The sequence below is a fragment of the Paralichthys olivaceus genome, chromosome 7 (genome assembly GCF_024713975.1).
Source record: "Paralichthys olivaceus isolate ysfri-2021 chromosome 7, ASM2471397v2, whole genome shotgun sequence".
Classification (NCBI taxonomy): domain Eukaryota; kingdom Metazoa; phylum Chordata; class Actinopteri; order Pleuronectiformes; family Paralichthyidae; genus Paralichthys; species Paralichthys olivaceus.
This window is the reverse complement of record NC_091099.1, coordinates 6,909,804-6,925,559: the sequence shown is the minus strand read 5'-3', so window position 1 is coordinate 6,925,559 and position 15,756 is coordinate 6,909,804. Positions and strand designations below refer to the sequence as shown.

Here is a 15,756-nt window from a genome sequence, read left to right as displayed (position 1 = left end):
CTAATACCATTATTAAATAACAATTTACATATTTATTTTTAAAATCCACTACATTTCTACACTGATTTTTATCATCTTTTACATAAAGATCTTAATCTTACAGGTAAGGAGTAAAATTTTTTCTTAATTCAAGCTGTTTGTTTAGTGTTATATACTGTCCTGTTTTCTTCTTTTACAATTTAATTCTACAACTTGCTTAATTAGGTTCAATTAAAGTGCCTTAATTACACGCCTCAACTGCCGACTGCATCCTCATTAGGCGCGGACAAAAGAATATATTACTTGTTGGCTCACAGGGAGTGCCTGGAAGGAGGCCTGAGGAGCTGCAGGGCTTCCTCCATCACTGACGTCACATCACATCACTGACTGCTGCAGACGTGAGGGGTCAGAGGAGGCAGCATATGATCTGTGGAGGGTGTTTGTCAAGAGGTCGAGCTCTAATGAGAGGCGATGGTGTGAGGCGCTCTGATAGATTAATGCATTGTCTTGCGCAGGCCCTCTGGTTTGGCTGTTTGCATTTCATTACTTTTGGCCTTTCAGTTTCTTTTAACAAATTACTGATACATGTCCCATTACTATGCACAGGCACGGCTTCTTTGTATGTCCATTTATTCACAGCAGTAATAATTAAAGGACTGTGGCAAGTTTCAGGTCATATGAAGGTTGAAAAAGTAAAACCATGTAAAATGTGTATTTTTCCCTCCTTAAAATTATGATTTCAATGATAAAACAAAATCATGTTCAAGAAAAGTTATTTATTTCTAAGAAATGTACAGTATAGAAAATACCCAGTTCCATTTCCAAAATAATCTATGTCAGTCAGATAAGAACTTGTAAACGTCAATTAAAAATGCAAAGGTCTTTTTTTTCCAATACCACCATGCTACTGAGGTAAAAGACAACTGCTTAAAAAATAACATCAAGAAAAAAAAAAGGAACAGACACCACATTTATATTAAAACAAGTCCAAAAATGTACAAAAATTCTTAAAAGAGCAAATAAATATGATTCACATTTAATCACGTCTAAATGGTTTTCACTAGTGCAGAGGGATGACAGCAGGGTAATAAATGAAGAGTTGAACACACACTTCCAGTCGTCTGGTGTCGATTCTACACACCAGTAAAACACACACACACACACGCACGCACACACACGCCACATCTGTACGCCATAAGACAGTATCACAACCTCACAGATCTTTAAAAACAACAGCACGAGTGAACACACTACCTCCACAGAGGCCCCATCCGGTTCACTAAATGTTGAGACAATTCCCTATTTCAACAAAATAGCAAGTCATCTATGACAAGTCTTGTGTGACACATTTATAAAATTGTCTCACAGCTTCTAGCATTTTCATGTTCTGTCATTTTTCCTCAAACAATGCCTTATGTACATATTTCTACAGCCATTATACATCTGCCAACCAAAGTCTATCACAGACCCTAGATTGGAAAACAGCCTATTTGTCTAGTTTCAACATGTAGGCAAGAAGGCATGCAATCTGTACAACAATGTCCCACTTCAAATATTACGATGTAATATTGTCCATCATACTCCAACGATGACATTAGAACAACTGGGAGTAACAGGTCCCCAGTAGACAGTCTACACTGGCACCTGCACTCTGTGACAAACCGATAGCTGAAAGATCACAACAGCGTCTCGTTGATGCCAGATTTGTGCACAGCCATTGTAGTTTTCTTCTCAAGATGGAATGAAGTATTGTAAGGCCATTTCCTCATCAGTTCTCCAAGTCTAAAAACTACCAGAGTGAAGCTCAAGTTGGTCAGAAAACATTGACACACAGGAGTCTGGCAGAGCATGAAAGGAAGTAAAGGGAACTGTAAATGCCACTGACGGGCTGGATGAGGTAGATTCATTTGCTGCCATCGCTTAACTGCACAAGTAGGGGTCACACAGGTGCCACATTGATACAATAGGGTGTAGGGGAAAAAAAATAAACCAGTTATTAGAAACAACATATTTTGACAAAGGCCAAAATGAATTGTGTTGATAAATCAAATTTACAGGAATGTAGAAAAACAAATAAGATCAATTTCTCTTTCAATAAACTTCGATAAAAACAAAAACAGACTGGCAGTTTGAATTGCCAAATATTGTTCAGGACAATGAAGACAAACCCTTTAAAAAATCAAGTTCTTCACGTGAGGTGGACTAGTTTGCCACGATCCCAGCCTCATTTTCATTTTGCTGCTCCACTTACAAATAGTAATTCAGAAAAATACCCGTATATAGAAACTGTACACCCTGAGGATATGTTAAATCGAGAAAAGGAACCATGCAAAGCGAAGGGCTGTGAACAAACTCAAGCTACACATGTTTATAAGTGGAATGCAATAAAAACTCAAAACAGTGGGATTTGATGGGTCTGTGTTGGTTGCGTGTATGTGCATACACCAGCTGATGGGATAGATTTACCTTATCTGTAATATGAGGTTTGTCTCTACAGTAAAGGTGAATTAATATATATATATTTTCACACATATACACATTACCAGGCATTGACTAAAAATACAACTACCCAAGGCCTCTCATTTTCAGGAACTCTAGACCAACAGAAACCATGTAGTGCATAACAGAAACAGGTGTGGTCAGACAGAAATATCACCATCTCTGTCGCTCCCTCTCTTCTAAGTCAAAGACATTCTCATCAGTGAAGGCAGCTCTGAAAGATGCATATTCTGCGTTAACTCCATGAGCAGAGAAACACTGTTAAGAGTTGGGGGTGGAGATGGACAGTGACTGACTGGGCCCTTTCAGGACAGTTTTTATGCTTCAGACAGATGATCAGTGTTCGTGCTCTTTCACATGCAGCTACTGTGCCGTAACTTTCACATTCACTCATACATTCACAAAAGGGAACAAGGCAGTTAGCAAGGGGCCTGTGAGTCGACCAAGTCGGGGTGACAGTCTCATAGTACCTCCTTTTTCTACACCTGAGTTTTAAGATACAGTTGGAAGAGAAAATAGTAGTAAAAAAAATCCCTTTCCTTAGGATGATGGGTTCATTCAGTGAACAGGACGGGCAGGCTGGGTTCAGTGGCCTTTGATACATCCATATTCCAACTCCTCAAAGAGGAAAGGGCTTCTTGAAGGCAGCGTCTCCTGATTTTGGCAGGTTGGACTAGTGGTTAAAAAAGTTGCCCTTCTTCTGGAGGATTTGAGTTCAAAGGCTCGCGATGGAAACAGGACAGTCCTTGAGTGAATCTCTAACAGTTCCACAGAGCTGTTCAGTTCTTGACCACTGTGAGAGAGCTCTGTGTGGAGAGGAGCAGGGGAACTGTTCTCCAGGGCTAAATAACATTTCACATATTTTATCATCTTAGTCAAACCAGCTGCTTGGTCAGATATTCAAGTCCAATGGTGTGCAGAGCAGAGAAATCTGTTCAGTGTGAGAGAATCACTAAAAGATGTGTGTGAAGCAATGCCTCTCATCTATAGTCTCTGTCTGCCCAGTCAGCATTTATCTTCTTCCTTTTCTTCCTTCCTTGTCCAGATGTTCTTTGATACTGTCATGTCTGAAAGAAGAAGAATGACTTAAACAAATAGAATTTAGAACAAAAATAGAGCATATGTGTTAACAGCCTTTTGGCAGCCTTATCATGATTTTAGGAACAGTAACCTATTAGTTCCACTCACTCTGATCACATGGAACATGTCACACTCCCTTGTTTGGGCCACCTGGAGCAGCCATCATTTGTTGTCTGTAAACACAGAGGAAAAAAAATGTTGTTACCACTGTCATTAAAATGGAACGAAACGAAGTTTTTTCACTTCCAGCTCTATACTTGTATTCTCCAAAGAGGATCTAACTTTGCATAATTCACAGTTTAAAAGTTGTTGTGTGCTGCAGCCACTGAAATAAGTAATATTAGCTTAGACCTCAGTCCACTTTCTTCTGATTGGTCAAACAGCTGGAGGCCGGTCAAGGGGCATTGCATACAGCACCACTTTATCCCTTTATTAGTATGCAGTAGAACTGCAGTAGCAACTTCTAAAATCCATTTCTTCGTGACTGAGCCTGAATCAGATTCAGAATATAAAAGCATGAATATCTGCAGCAACAAAGATTACAACAGGACGTCCATCTTCTGGAATTTTTACATCCAAAACCGGCTTATTATGTGACATAACAGTGGATTTAGTTTTACAATCATTGTTACAAATATTGTGAATTTTATCAAAAGATAAATATACATTTCTAAGAATGGACAAAAGCAGAAAAGATATAGATATAGATACAGATATAGATGCTCAAAGAGATATAATAACATAAGGCTAAGAGAGCCACAGGAGAACATTTTTTTACCCTGGGTGTAGGAAGTGTTCTGGTGACAGGATTCTCTGCTGAATCATCATGCCCTGAAAGTGCCCTGCAGGCCGGGGATGTTGGTACATGGCCATGCGTGTCTGACCCGGTGAGTACGGAAGCTGCTGGGGGCGCTGCAGAGCCTCCATCAGGTGTGGGTGAGGTCTTTGGCCAGCATAGCGCCCTGGATCTGTGTACGACTGGCGAGGGTAAGGGCTTCCATTTCCAACTCCTCGGGCCTGAGCCATGAGATGTGGTGGAGGAACGCTACCATGCTGCATCCCAGGGTGCATGGTGCGAGGGTTGTACATGAAGCCAGGCGCCATGTGTGCAGTTGGCTGGGTGCTACGGTTGCGAGCAGCAGCATTATGGCTGTCAAGATCCAGGATTTCTTTCGGGCTGTCAGGTCGCTCTGAGCTCTCTGTACGAGCTGGACTGCCGCTGCTGCTGCCACCACTGGCCTGCGACCTTCTTTCACACTTTCCCTCCTCTGGGCCTCTGGGGTGAGGCCCTGCTTCAGGCACAGGGCCAGGGGAAACTAAACTTGAACCATTTGAGGCTTCAGAGCCCTGCGGCGATACACTGCTCTCCGTCTTTGACTGAGCGTTGCTTCTGGCACTGGCTACAGGTAGGTAGGCGTTAGGAGCCATTGGCTGGTGAGGCGGGTGAGGCTGATAAGGAGACCGATGCCACTCCTCTTGAGGATAGCCCCCTCTACTGTTGGCTTGGTTATGAGTCTGAGCTTGCGGATGGTGCTGGGGGTAGTAGTGTTGCTGCTGGTGCTGATGAGGTGGGTACATTATGGGGTGGGCCTGAGGCTGCTGTTGGCCTGGCATGTGGTAGGAGTAGGCAGCTCCTCCCTGCTGGTGGTAAGTGGGGTGTTGAGCGGGATTGTGGAGGGGGTTGATGGTCTGGTTGTGGTAAGGGTGGTGAGCAGATGGAGGCATGGACCTGGTCATGTTTGTCTGGCTGTAGTGTGGATGTGGAGGGTTCCCCATGCTGTATGGACCCATGGCTCCATTAACTTGGGAGTGAGGAGGCATGGCTGGATTGTGACCAGGTGAGAGCCCTCTCTGAGCCTGCATACCTGTGTTACTACTCAACAGCTGCGCTTGATGGTGACTGGGGCTGAAATCCTGGTGTTTATAAATAACATTTGGAGGCACGGATTTCATCACATTGTTCTGTGGAGTAACAGAACTACTTTCTGTGTCTGCTCTACTTGTCGGCTCACTGGGTCTTTGATTACCATGGTCTGCTGGGCTTGGCTGGGAGGGTAACAGTGGGCTAGGATGACTGGGCGGTAAAGATGTGAGAGGAGCTGGCTGAGGGGGTCCAGGCTGGGCTCCTTGTGTAGCACTCTGTGGCCTCCCATGCATGGGGCTGTTCTGTGTGGGACGTTGGGGAGAGATCTTTTGGTGGACTGGTTGTGGGGATAGCAGGGAATTGTGTTGCTGTGAATTCTGGGTCATCAGCTGGGGCGAAGTGGAAGGGGGGCATTGAGGAGGGGTACTCTGGGTGGCATGAGGCAGCTGCTGCTGTTTTTGGACGTTCTGCTGATGCTCACTTTGCTGGTGTGCATTTGGCATGCGTGATATTTGCTGAGTGGAATTCTGAGATGCTGATACTTGCAGTGGTGGTGCATTCTGGGGAAGACGTGCAGGGCTTGGTTTGTATTGCTGTGGACTATTCTGTGTTTGCTGAGAGGTGTTGGGTGAAGTGGGATCCATGGAGCTGATGTTACTTGAGTTGAGATGGGGGGAGACAGTAGGGGGTTGAGGAGGACAGTTGGTGGTAGACTGTCTGTGGCCATCTACCTTTTGCTTGTGACTCTCTGTTGATGTTGGCGGGAGCCCTGTTCCAGATGGATTATCTTGTAATCTGCCCAATTTAGGGAAATGGGGGATCTGCATTCCCTCTGCTGCCTCACTGTGGTGTCCTGAAGGACTAGGATTGGACGGGCGCTCTTGATTAATTGAAAAAGTGTTTTTGTGTGATGAAGATTCTTTAGAAATGTGGCTGACAGCCATTTTGTTCTCTGACATTGTGCCTGTTCACATACAGAAGGATGAAAAATGAGTTAGCACAAAAGAATAGCAAGGGGAGGTTAACATTTTTGATTGATAAACTATAATCACAAGAAATATGTGTCAAAGAACACAGATATTAAAAAAAGGAAACAACAGAGGTCTGTCATTTGATGTTACCTATCCAAATCCAAAAGGGAAAAAAATAGGAAATTGAAATTTGTTGCCATTCCATTCCTTTACTGAGAAGATGTAAGATTGCTAGAGATGCTTAACTAACAACCAGCAAGAGGTTTCACTACATTAATGAATATTAATTATGCCACTTACTTAGTAAAATCAAATTACAAAAAACATTTTAAGGGAAGGGATGGCCAGGACATGTTTCTGTGATGATTAACAAATTGAGAAACTACGACTAGAAGGAACATTTGTGCTGAAAAAGGTTAGAGTGTTAGAGGGTTCCTTCATGCAGAATGTAAAAAGCGAAATAATAAGAGAGGTCAGGTCTACCTTTGGGCTGCGTATCTGTCTGTTGAGGGAGCTGGTTGTCTGGCCCATTGTCTTTAGCAGGATGCAGCAGCTGAACCTCAGGGGCAGGGGGAGGCTGCTGAGTGGGGTGAGCTGGGATGCTGCCAATTCCTGATGGGGGCCCAGGCTGTTGAAAGTTGCCCATGTGCTGATGAGGGGTTCCAGCAGGGGGTCCAGAGGAGGCTGACAGCTGCTGCAGGGCCAGCATCTCTGGGCTTTCCAGCATGGAAGCCAAGCGTGTCCTGCCAGAGGAGTCTGGGTGGGCGACAGGGGGACGGGGTGACATGGGCCCATAGGAGCTGACCCCTGCAGACATTTGATACTGGGCATTGGGAGGAGGGTGGGGGTATCCTGCAGCTTCTGGCCATGGTTTATGCCCTACTGGAGGTGGGACTCCACCATAACCGAAGTTGCGCTGGTTCAACATGTTGGGGTCTTGTATGCGCATCCCATTGGGTCTCTCCTGGTGATTCATACCAGGCCACATGTGTGATAGACCCATCCCAGGTGGCCTCAAGCCTGGGTAGTTGTGCTGAGTTGGTCCACCTGGTCCTGAGAATCTGTTGCCCATGGGGTGCATGGTGTGGCTCTCTGGATGGTGGTGGGATGGGTACATGCTGGCTTCAGGAGGCGGTCCAGGCTGTAGGGCCACGGGACGTGGGCCCAGAGATGGGCCATGAGCTGGGCCCATGTAACGGTGCTGTTGCTGGTGGGGAGGTGGCTGCTGTTTAGGATCCGGGCCCATTGGATACCTCGGACCCATGTGATGTTCTCCTATCATGCGATGCTAAGAAAAAGAAAATTATAGTAAGGGCTTTTTGATCAGAATATCTATACATCAGTCTGTACACATTATAGGTTCAGTGAAAACTATAACACAAACAATGCTATTAATTCTGCATTATTGATCCTGGTTATTAGAAAAATATATGATATCCACATAAAGAAACATGCATTAACTGCATAAAAACACTTATAGCTACATATATTCAAACATACATGCATTACATGCAGTATTACAAAACTAAGACTACCAGTAAGAGTAATCAATACCTGCATGTTAAAGTCACTAGGAAAGCGGTTCAAGTTAGGGTCTCCGTGCCTGGAAAGATGAGCTGAGTAACTGAAGTGGGGATCCATAGCCATTCTCTGGGCATACATAGGTGGACCATGGTGACCAGGGGGCCCATGTGGATGACGGAGCTGGTAAGATGGAGAGAATTCTTAAGTCTTTACTTGTAGATTTCAGACAGAAATAAGATCAAGGTGCTTAAAATATGGTGAGAACAAGTGAGATATTAATTAAAACTTTAAAAAACAAAGTTGTGTTGTCAATACCTGTTGCCCTGGGTGGTACATGCCTCTCATGTCTCCTTCATGGATGCGTTGCTGGCTTGGAGGCAGGCTGTGGGGGTGAGGGCGGCCATTGGCCCAGTGAGGAGGAGGTGGTGGTCGCATCAGCTTGTTGTGCTCTTCCTCTGAAGGTGTGGTGCCTTTTCCCCCTTGTGAGTTACGCTTACGCTGGACGTGCTCAGTGGCCTTGATCAGACTCTCAGGCCCCAAACTTTTACTGCAACGGTTGCGCTTTTTGTCTTTGCGCTCCTTGTCTTCTCTACTGATGTGGAATTCTTCATCTGTGTCGCCGTCCTCTGATGGAAAATGTTTTAAAATGGCCCGACTGAAACACCGTTCAAGGGACTCTGCCATGATAGTGTACTCTGTAATCAGACAGGGATCAAAGTCAGGTAGGCTCATGATAACGCAAACAAAGGTTCTTTCACACAACCACATCTTCTACCCCCACATAAACACAGTCAATCATGTAAACTCAAATAATAATAGGTTTTCATTCACTTCCTCTTTTTCAAACATACACAACATCACTCCATCTTTTGGTCACTCTTAACCCTTATACTCAAGCGCTGCACAATAATATGCATGCCATGTATATACCCATAGACACACACTTGCTCCTCTGTTCTCAGCTCACACTGGCTGACTGACCAGGTCAGAGGGCGTCGGTTGACCCCTTCTCAATCAAACCCCTTCCTCCTCCTCCTGCTGCTCAATCTAGGCCCCCCTGCAAACTCCTCTACCCCCTGTCCCTGGGGAGAGCATTCAGTTGGATGGATGGCTCCAGACAGGGGGCTTAGGGCCTGGAATGTTTCTCTGGCACAGCAAGGCTCAGATCCCCCTGAGCACTGGAGCACAGCTCAATCACTCCCCATTAATCACTGTCAAGGCTGCCCTGGCCCCGGCCCCAAACCACCACTAGGTCCGGCCCCCTTTCTTTTGCTCTTTCTCCCACTCTCACCCCTGTTTCTCACCCCCATAAACACATATATGCACTTCTTCCTCACAACATACATCTACTGGGAATGATTTTTATACATTAGTCTCAGTTGAGACAACCTGTTAATATAAAGAACTGGATATTTGGAGTGGAGCTGATTTGTGTTCATTTACCACTGTCTTCTCCGTTGTACTCGATGCAGTTTTCAAACATGAGCTTCACGTCGGCAACAAACTCGTCCTTAGCAATGTACTCGCCATCATTGAGCTTTTTCTCAATAGTGGACAGGTCCATGGGAGTCTGAGGGGATAACAATAAGAGAACAACATTTAAAACTACATGCAGTGCAGTGTTAATATCTTAGTAAACCAAACATGAACTCAATGACACACAATAAGTGAAAACAATGACTGTAACTTCTACCTGTATGATCTCATGGTAATTGGGCGCGTAAGAGTCGTCCACAGGCTCCAAGAAAGGCCAAGCATCTTTATGGGACTTCAGCACATCAAGCACTGAAGACGAGAGATTAGATCAGTTCAGACATTACTGTGGATTGAGACTAAGAAATAGTCTCTAGTTAAGATTCTGTAAGCATACCTTTGTACAGGTCAGTGTAGTCGTCATCAATTTCATAGCTGTAATGTCAAACACAGGACATGTTACAAATAAGAATTATTGAGTAATTCCAGTAGAAAATGAAATCTAATGTCAGATGTACAAGGCCTCTTACAATTCTTTATTTTTGCGTGTTCTCAGGACAGGTGAAGAAGGCTCCAGATTCAGGAGTTCAGGTGGCAGGTCCTTTCCTTCAGACAGCAACCAGGCCCTGTCCTCTCGCATCTTCCGCCTTTTTGCTCTTTCTGAGAGAGAATGATGAACACGGGAGGCAATTAGAAGCACAAACAATAAAGAACACCAGTCTCGGGAGGCTTCAGACCAACAATGATTTAATTGCTTTTTCAGGCTTGTGAGTTACAGTTTAAATTGCACTTTGTGCCCATTGAGAATGTCAGGGGAGTCAATGAAAACCAGTTGTTCGCCATCAGAGGCAGCAGCAACTCATAAGCAGAGAGAGCAATTCATGAGCCATCTCTTCTTGGGCAGAGCTGATCAAAAGAGCAGAAGAGAAATGTATCACCGCTTTATCTTTTGACATGAAAGGCAGAGAGGCCTGCCAGCCCCCCTGCCGTGTGTATTAAAGATGTTTGAGGGTGGATTCCACATATGCAATACACACAGAGAGCAGGCCAGGTCCTGCTGTTCATCTATAATACATTAATGAGGCTCCTCCACTGAAGCACAATCAGCAGTTCATTAACCCTTGACAGATGACATCAGAGGGAGGGAGAAAAAGAGAAGTGATCCTGTGATTAAAGGCCCTGAACATTCCCTCTCACAGTCTCTGTGTACTATACATAAATCACAAGGTTCCCAGTGCCGCTATGCTACTGGAGATTTCTCAGCCGTTAAGAGCCAAACCAGCAGCAGTGTTAAAGCCTGTGCAAGGGTCGTCCTCCACGATTCATGCTGCCCTTGATCCCAGAGCTGGATGAGGAACATGAAAGACACCTACCTGCTGCTAACAGGTCGCTGATGAAAGAATATGAAATGACTGCTGCTCCTTGGTTTTTGACTTCTAGCACTTAGCTTAATTTTTGTTTTATAACCTTTATGCATTTACCACCAGTTTTCTTTAAGTATGATGCTGCTGCAGTATGATGTAGGTTCTTTCGCACAACTTTCCATTTGTGACCCATCTATCTGTGTATCCATCCATCTTACCCTCAACAGCTTTGATCTTCTCCATCTTCTCCCTCTGCCGTTCTTCCTGCAGTAGCCGCTCCTCTTCTCGTCGCTGTTCAGCCAGCAGGACCTGCCTGTCCAGCTCTTCATCTTTCCTCCTCTCTTCCTCTGAAACGCCCTTCAGACAGTCCTGAATACATAAACACAACACAAGCCTCTTACTCTACGCTGGACTCATCATGGGATAGCTTGTAATGATTAAGTGGAAGCTGAAACTTGAATATCTTTATAACAGTAGGAATGATGGACAGAAGCAACCCATACCCAAAATACTGCTAGGGGGTGAAACACCATGGGGAAGTCTTGCACTAGTTAACAACAGTACTTTCTGGAAAAATTTATTATTTTGTCTGTAAATAGATGTTTTCATTATGCTTCTGCAGTTGTAGTTTAAAAACATGTACACAGACAAACACACGCACCTCGTCCTCTGGCTGAATGTGTTTTTCAGACAAGCGCTGTGATGTGCGAACTGGATTAGGGTCCAGTAGTTTCTGTTTCAGTTCCCGTTCCTGAAGACAAAATAAAGAGAATAGATTAAGCTCTGCGAATTATACCTGTTCTACATTTTCCAGAGTCTTTCAAAGCAGCATGAGATTGTTCAGGTCAGACGCATTCACTACACAAAACTTTCCGGAACAGTCAGGTGAGAGGTGGTATCTGGGTAGAGCATGTAGGAGGCAGGTAGTAAAGTATACATTCCGCTGCAGTGTTTTGGTTTACAGCATATTCAAGATGGTAGAAGCTACTGACTCAGATGTTATGTTTACTTTGCTTTAACAATATTACAAGTTGACATCTTCGTCAAGGTTTTGCACCTCTTCTGACATATCTGTATTCTTCCAGTTTTACATCTGTCACATGTTTCCAACACCACTACTCCCTCACTGTGCATTTTCTGGAAATTCCCCAGCTTTCTCACATGGGCTCACTTATGAAATGATAGATTGTTTTTCAGAAAGCCAAGTAACAGCAGACAAGTAAAACCTTTGAGTGTAAAAGGTGATTTTGAATTACTGAAGTGTGTAAATGTGAATAAATTAGTCTTTTTTTTCAACTTCCTTTTTTATGTAATGTACGTGAAAATGCCTGTAAATTATGGTCAACAAATCACTGATTGAGCCTTCAAGACAGGTCAATCGACAAGCATCTCACATCAACTTCCCCTGGGGAGTTGTGGAGAAGCACTCAGTATTGAGAGGTCACTGCCTCTGCTCTCCCCTCCCCCAGTTACCCTCTTTACTCTGCTGCCTACGTTCCCCCACCTTTCCCTGGGGGGAAAAAGAGAAATCCAACCATGTATGTCCCCTGTGACTCTCCTAATCATTTGTAATGATTTGACGGCATAGTGTAAGGGCATGCTGTCCAGTCCGACAACTGCACTGCACACAGCCAATCATGGAACAATATGTTGAATTCCACAGGATGCATCCTGAAAATAATAAAGCCAGTAAATCCTCATTTGAGTCCACATCCATGACATATCAGTAATTCAGATGGAGCATGCAGTGAAGGAGGGAGACACCAGCCAACAGAGCTATAAGCGAATCCCTTGAAAGCCTGTCTATATCAGGGACTGGCCTCTGCAGCTCATGTCAGAGTTCATCAGGGAAGCAGGACTGTAAATAACCATTAGCCCAGAGCAGCTAACAGCACTGAGAGGTGTCACAGTCGGGCTTCTAGCCATCCAACTGTGGGAGGTCTAAAAATACATTAGCAGCTGTATGAAACGTGGCTATGTGTGCAGGTGAGTTGACGAACAATGAAGGAAGAATGATGTGGGCGGGGGAGGAAAGACAGAGGAAAAACATTTAAGTGAGAAACGAGAGGAGAAAAAAAATAAGACAGATGTTAGAGATGTGATCTATGCTACTCTCCACATCTCTTCTGCCCTGACACTATCTCTGCCTTTTCTTCCTCTGAAGCATGGGCAGATCCTGGGGTTCTACAATTCCTCTCTACATCCCCCATACCATCCAGCACATAAGAGATGGAGTGCCCCTGGTGTCACTACTGAGAGAGGTTGAAGAGCGAATCCTGCGGCACAGCAGAGCTGTCATTCAAGAGGCTCCATTCTGCCTCAAGGTGAGCTACCGCCTGCTTTCAGTGCCCCATGAAATGGCTGGTGACAGCAGCCCGAGATGTGTGAAAGAAAGGATTCAAGACTAAACACACACAGTGTATTGGACACAGTTGTACGCACACACCCACAAAGACAGATATATTTATGTGATTTATGCTATTAGAACCTTTTAGAATCGTTCAACAGGCAAAATACTGAACCTTTGCTGGTTCCAGCTTCTTTATAAACTGTGAAGCTGCTTTTCTTTTTTCTATACTATAGTACATTTTAAAATGTTTCCTTTTTGGAGCGTTGGTGACACAAAACAAACAGTTTGAAGACATGACTAATTTGACACAGATATTAGCAGGTATACACAGGTTACCATTGCCAGTAAAGGAATTTTTATCTCTGTCTTTTTTCCTGTTGCGTCATGATCACAGACAAATTAAAACATTCACCCGGGAGTCTTGTTATTTCAGTGTAATCTCCTGCTGCGTGACATCAGTGGAATTTATTTGCATATAAAAAGAACATTAGGGGAATGCTCTTCCCTTTTAATTGAGTCTTTGAGCGAAGTTAGATTAATCAGAGTTTTTTTCCTCTGCCCTGTGATCATGTTTGATAGAGACCATGTAGAGTGGGAAGAGCTGTCTTGTTCGGTTTTAAATAAATCTGTCTTTAGTGGAATCGCAACAGATCATAAACACAGAAGTCTGTGATGTTTCTGTGCTGACCACTGCTTCAATCACATCCAGTACTGAGAGAAGCTACAGACAGAGGGCCTTCTGAATGTCATATATAATGTTGAGTTGTACAGTCAGTGAAGGACAAGACCACATTCATCCATTTGTGTGACCATTTGTGTGAAAAGTGAGTGACCCTTCTGTCGCCAAACACAGCAAGCAGGATTCTTTACTTCACTGTTGATGATGATGATGGAGTAAGGCTGAAGGGGTTTCTATAGCAACAGTCAGTGCTGGTTATATATCACACAGGAGTGGAGGGAACCCACACATCTTAATACAAAAGGATGTATAAAAATCAAGGACCTGCTGTGGCTTTGAATAATTGTAGCATTCAATCACTGAAATAAATTATATTGCAAACCATTGAAATATTCTTAACTAAAAAAAAGATTGAGTAAATTGTGTCGGCTTGGAATCCTGCTCGTTATGAACAACATACAAAAAGTATGTCAACAATCTGCTCCGAAAGAACTTAATGCACATTCCAGGGAAGATAATGACAAATGAGAGTGGTATGGCCAAACTTGGACCATCATTCTACCAAGTTCTCCACTGTCTGTCTCATTTTCAAGGCCTGGGGCCAACATCATCGAAAAAGCCTGACCGCAGAATTAAGGGCAAGCTCAGACCAGCTTTCCTTCACTCCACCCGTCCTGCAGCCATCACAGGTAAGAATGCAGGATCCCCAAAACAGCTACAGGAAGACTGTTGACAGTGATCTGAAGCAGAACATACTAGAAGCAGCTAAATGGAGGCTCAACCTGTCAAGCTTGATTAACGTGGTTACTCATGAAGTAAAAGGTAGGCTGATAAAAATGAAAAATGGAAATTAAGGAGACCGTATGGACTGCTGTGATTGAGACTGATGGTTATGTCTTTTCCGTGTCTGACCTTGTGCTCTATCATGCTGCTGATCTCGGGCAGAAAGTTCTGGCTGATGACACGGTAGAGGTGGCGGTCCTGCGGGGAGGGTTTGTCCTTGATGCTCTCTGCCAGACTGACCCATTGTTCCTCTGTCTCACAAACAAGGGACCAAGTACCTCGCTTAATGCCTGGTGGAGGGAGACACATTGGCTTATTGATTCAAATGAAAAAAATTGTTTCCATGATTCCATGATGTTGTGCACATAAAATAAAAAAGCTTATAATGATGAGATCATCTCACTTTTTCTTAAGGGAGGATCCTCCAGTCCATCTTCTGTCTTGACTTCTGGCTCTTCTCTTTCTGCCTCACTGAAAAGAAAAACAGGGAAATAAATAGATTGTAAAGATTGCTACAAATAAAAAAATGATTAAAACAATATTAAATGCAATAGTCCTGCTGCAAGTGCAGCAGTCCTGTACTTTGTGAATGAAATAAAAGTGTATCCATGACTTTTAGGCTTTTACATTACATGTGTGGTCACCATATGTTTAGAGAAAATGTGCTCTAATAGTCATTCGCAGGTCATTCTGTACGGCGACTAATCAAGACCACAGAAAATGATCACACAAATCAGCAAAAATCGAATAGTCTATTTATCTGCAAGAACTTTTCAACGCCGACCACATTTTTTTGTTTAATATGATTGTACAAAGCCATGTTATATCTTATATCACTCATAGACCACATGAGAAAACAACCTGCCATGGCCTCTGCTCTAACAGTTCAATGCATGTATTCTTTTGACATGACCCGTACATCTGTTTAACACATGCACAACTACACGTCAGCATTTCTGCTCTTGATGACAGTTTCTCACCTTAGATTAGAGTTTCTCACCTTAGATTAGAGTCCTCAAACTTTCTTTTCTTTGGTGGTCTTCCCCTTTTCTTTTTCTCTGGTAGCACAAGTTCTGAGGGTTCACTATCGAAAAAGAAAAATAGGCCTTTTAACAGGGGTAATTAACAATGACATTTGACATAACATTTATAATTAACCTGTGAACAGGTTTCAAATGTGCTTGTCAAAT

General features: G+C 43.7%; 1 protein-coding gene across 1 annotated transcript in view; it reads right to left on the bottom strand.

Annotated features, from left to right (window-relative positions):
• Positions 1 to 735: 735 nt before the first annotated feature.
• Positions 736 to 15,756, bottom strand: part of cecr2 (CECR2 histone acetyl-lysine reader) — a 36,870-nt gene continuing 21,849 nt past the window's right edge. Inside the window, exons 5-19 of the mRNA XM_020103625.2 lie at positions 15,567 to 15,650; positions 14,970 to 15,037; positions 14,696 to 14,856; positions 11,416 to 11,505; positions 10,973 to 11,123; positions 9,921 to 10,050; positions 9,788 to 9,825; positions 9,611 to 9,702; positions 9,361 to 9,487; positions 8,233 to 8,612; positions 7,948 to 8,097; positions 6,877 to 7,681; positions 4,337 to 6,386; positions 3,667 to 3,731; positions 736 to 3,545 (exon numbers count right to left, since the gene is read on the bottom strand). Coding sequence (XP_019959184.1) covers positions 3,686 to 3,731; positions 4,337 to 6,386; positions 6,877 to 7,681; positions 7,948 to 8,097; positions 8,233 to 8,612; positions 9,361 to 9,487; positions 9,611 to 9,702; positions 9,788 to 9,825; positions 9,921 to 10,050; positions 10,973 to 11,123; positions 11,416 to 11,505; positions 14,696 to 14,856; positions 14,970 to 15,037; positions 15,567 to 15,650 — 4,372 coding nt within the window. The 3' untranslated portion in view covers positions 736 to 3,545; positions 3,667 to 3,685. The remainder of the gene's footprint in view (positions 3,546 to 3,666; positions 3,732 to 4,336; positions 6,387 to 6,876; positions 7,682 to 7,947; positions 8,098 to 8,232; positions 8,613 to 9,360; positions 9,488 to 9,610; positions 9,703 to 9,787; positions 9,826 to 9,920; positions 10,051 to 10,972; positions 11,124 to 11,415; positions 11,506 to 14,695; positions 14,857 to 14,969; positions 15,038 to 15,566; positions 15,651 to 15,756) is intronic.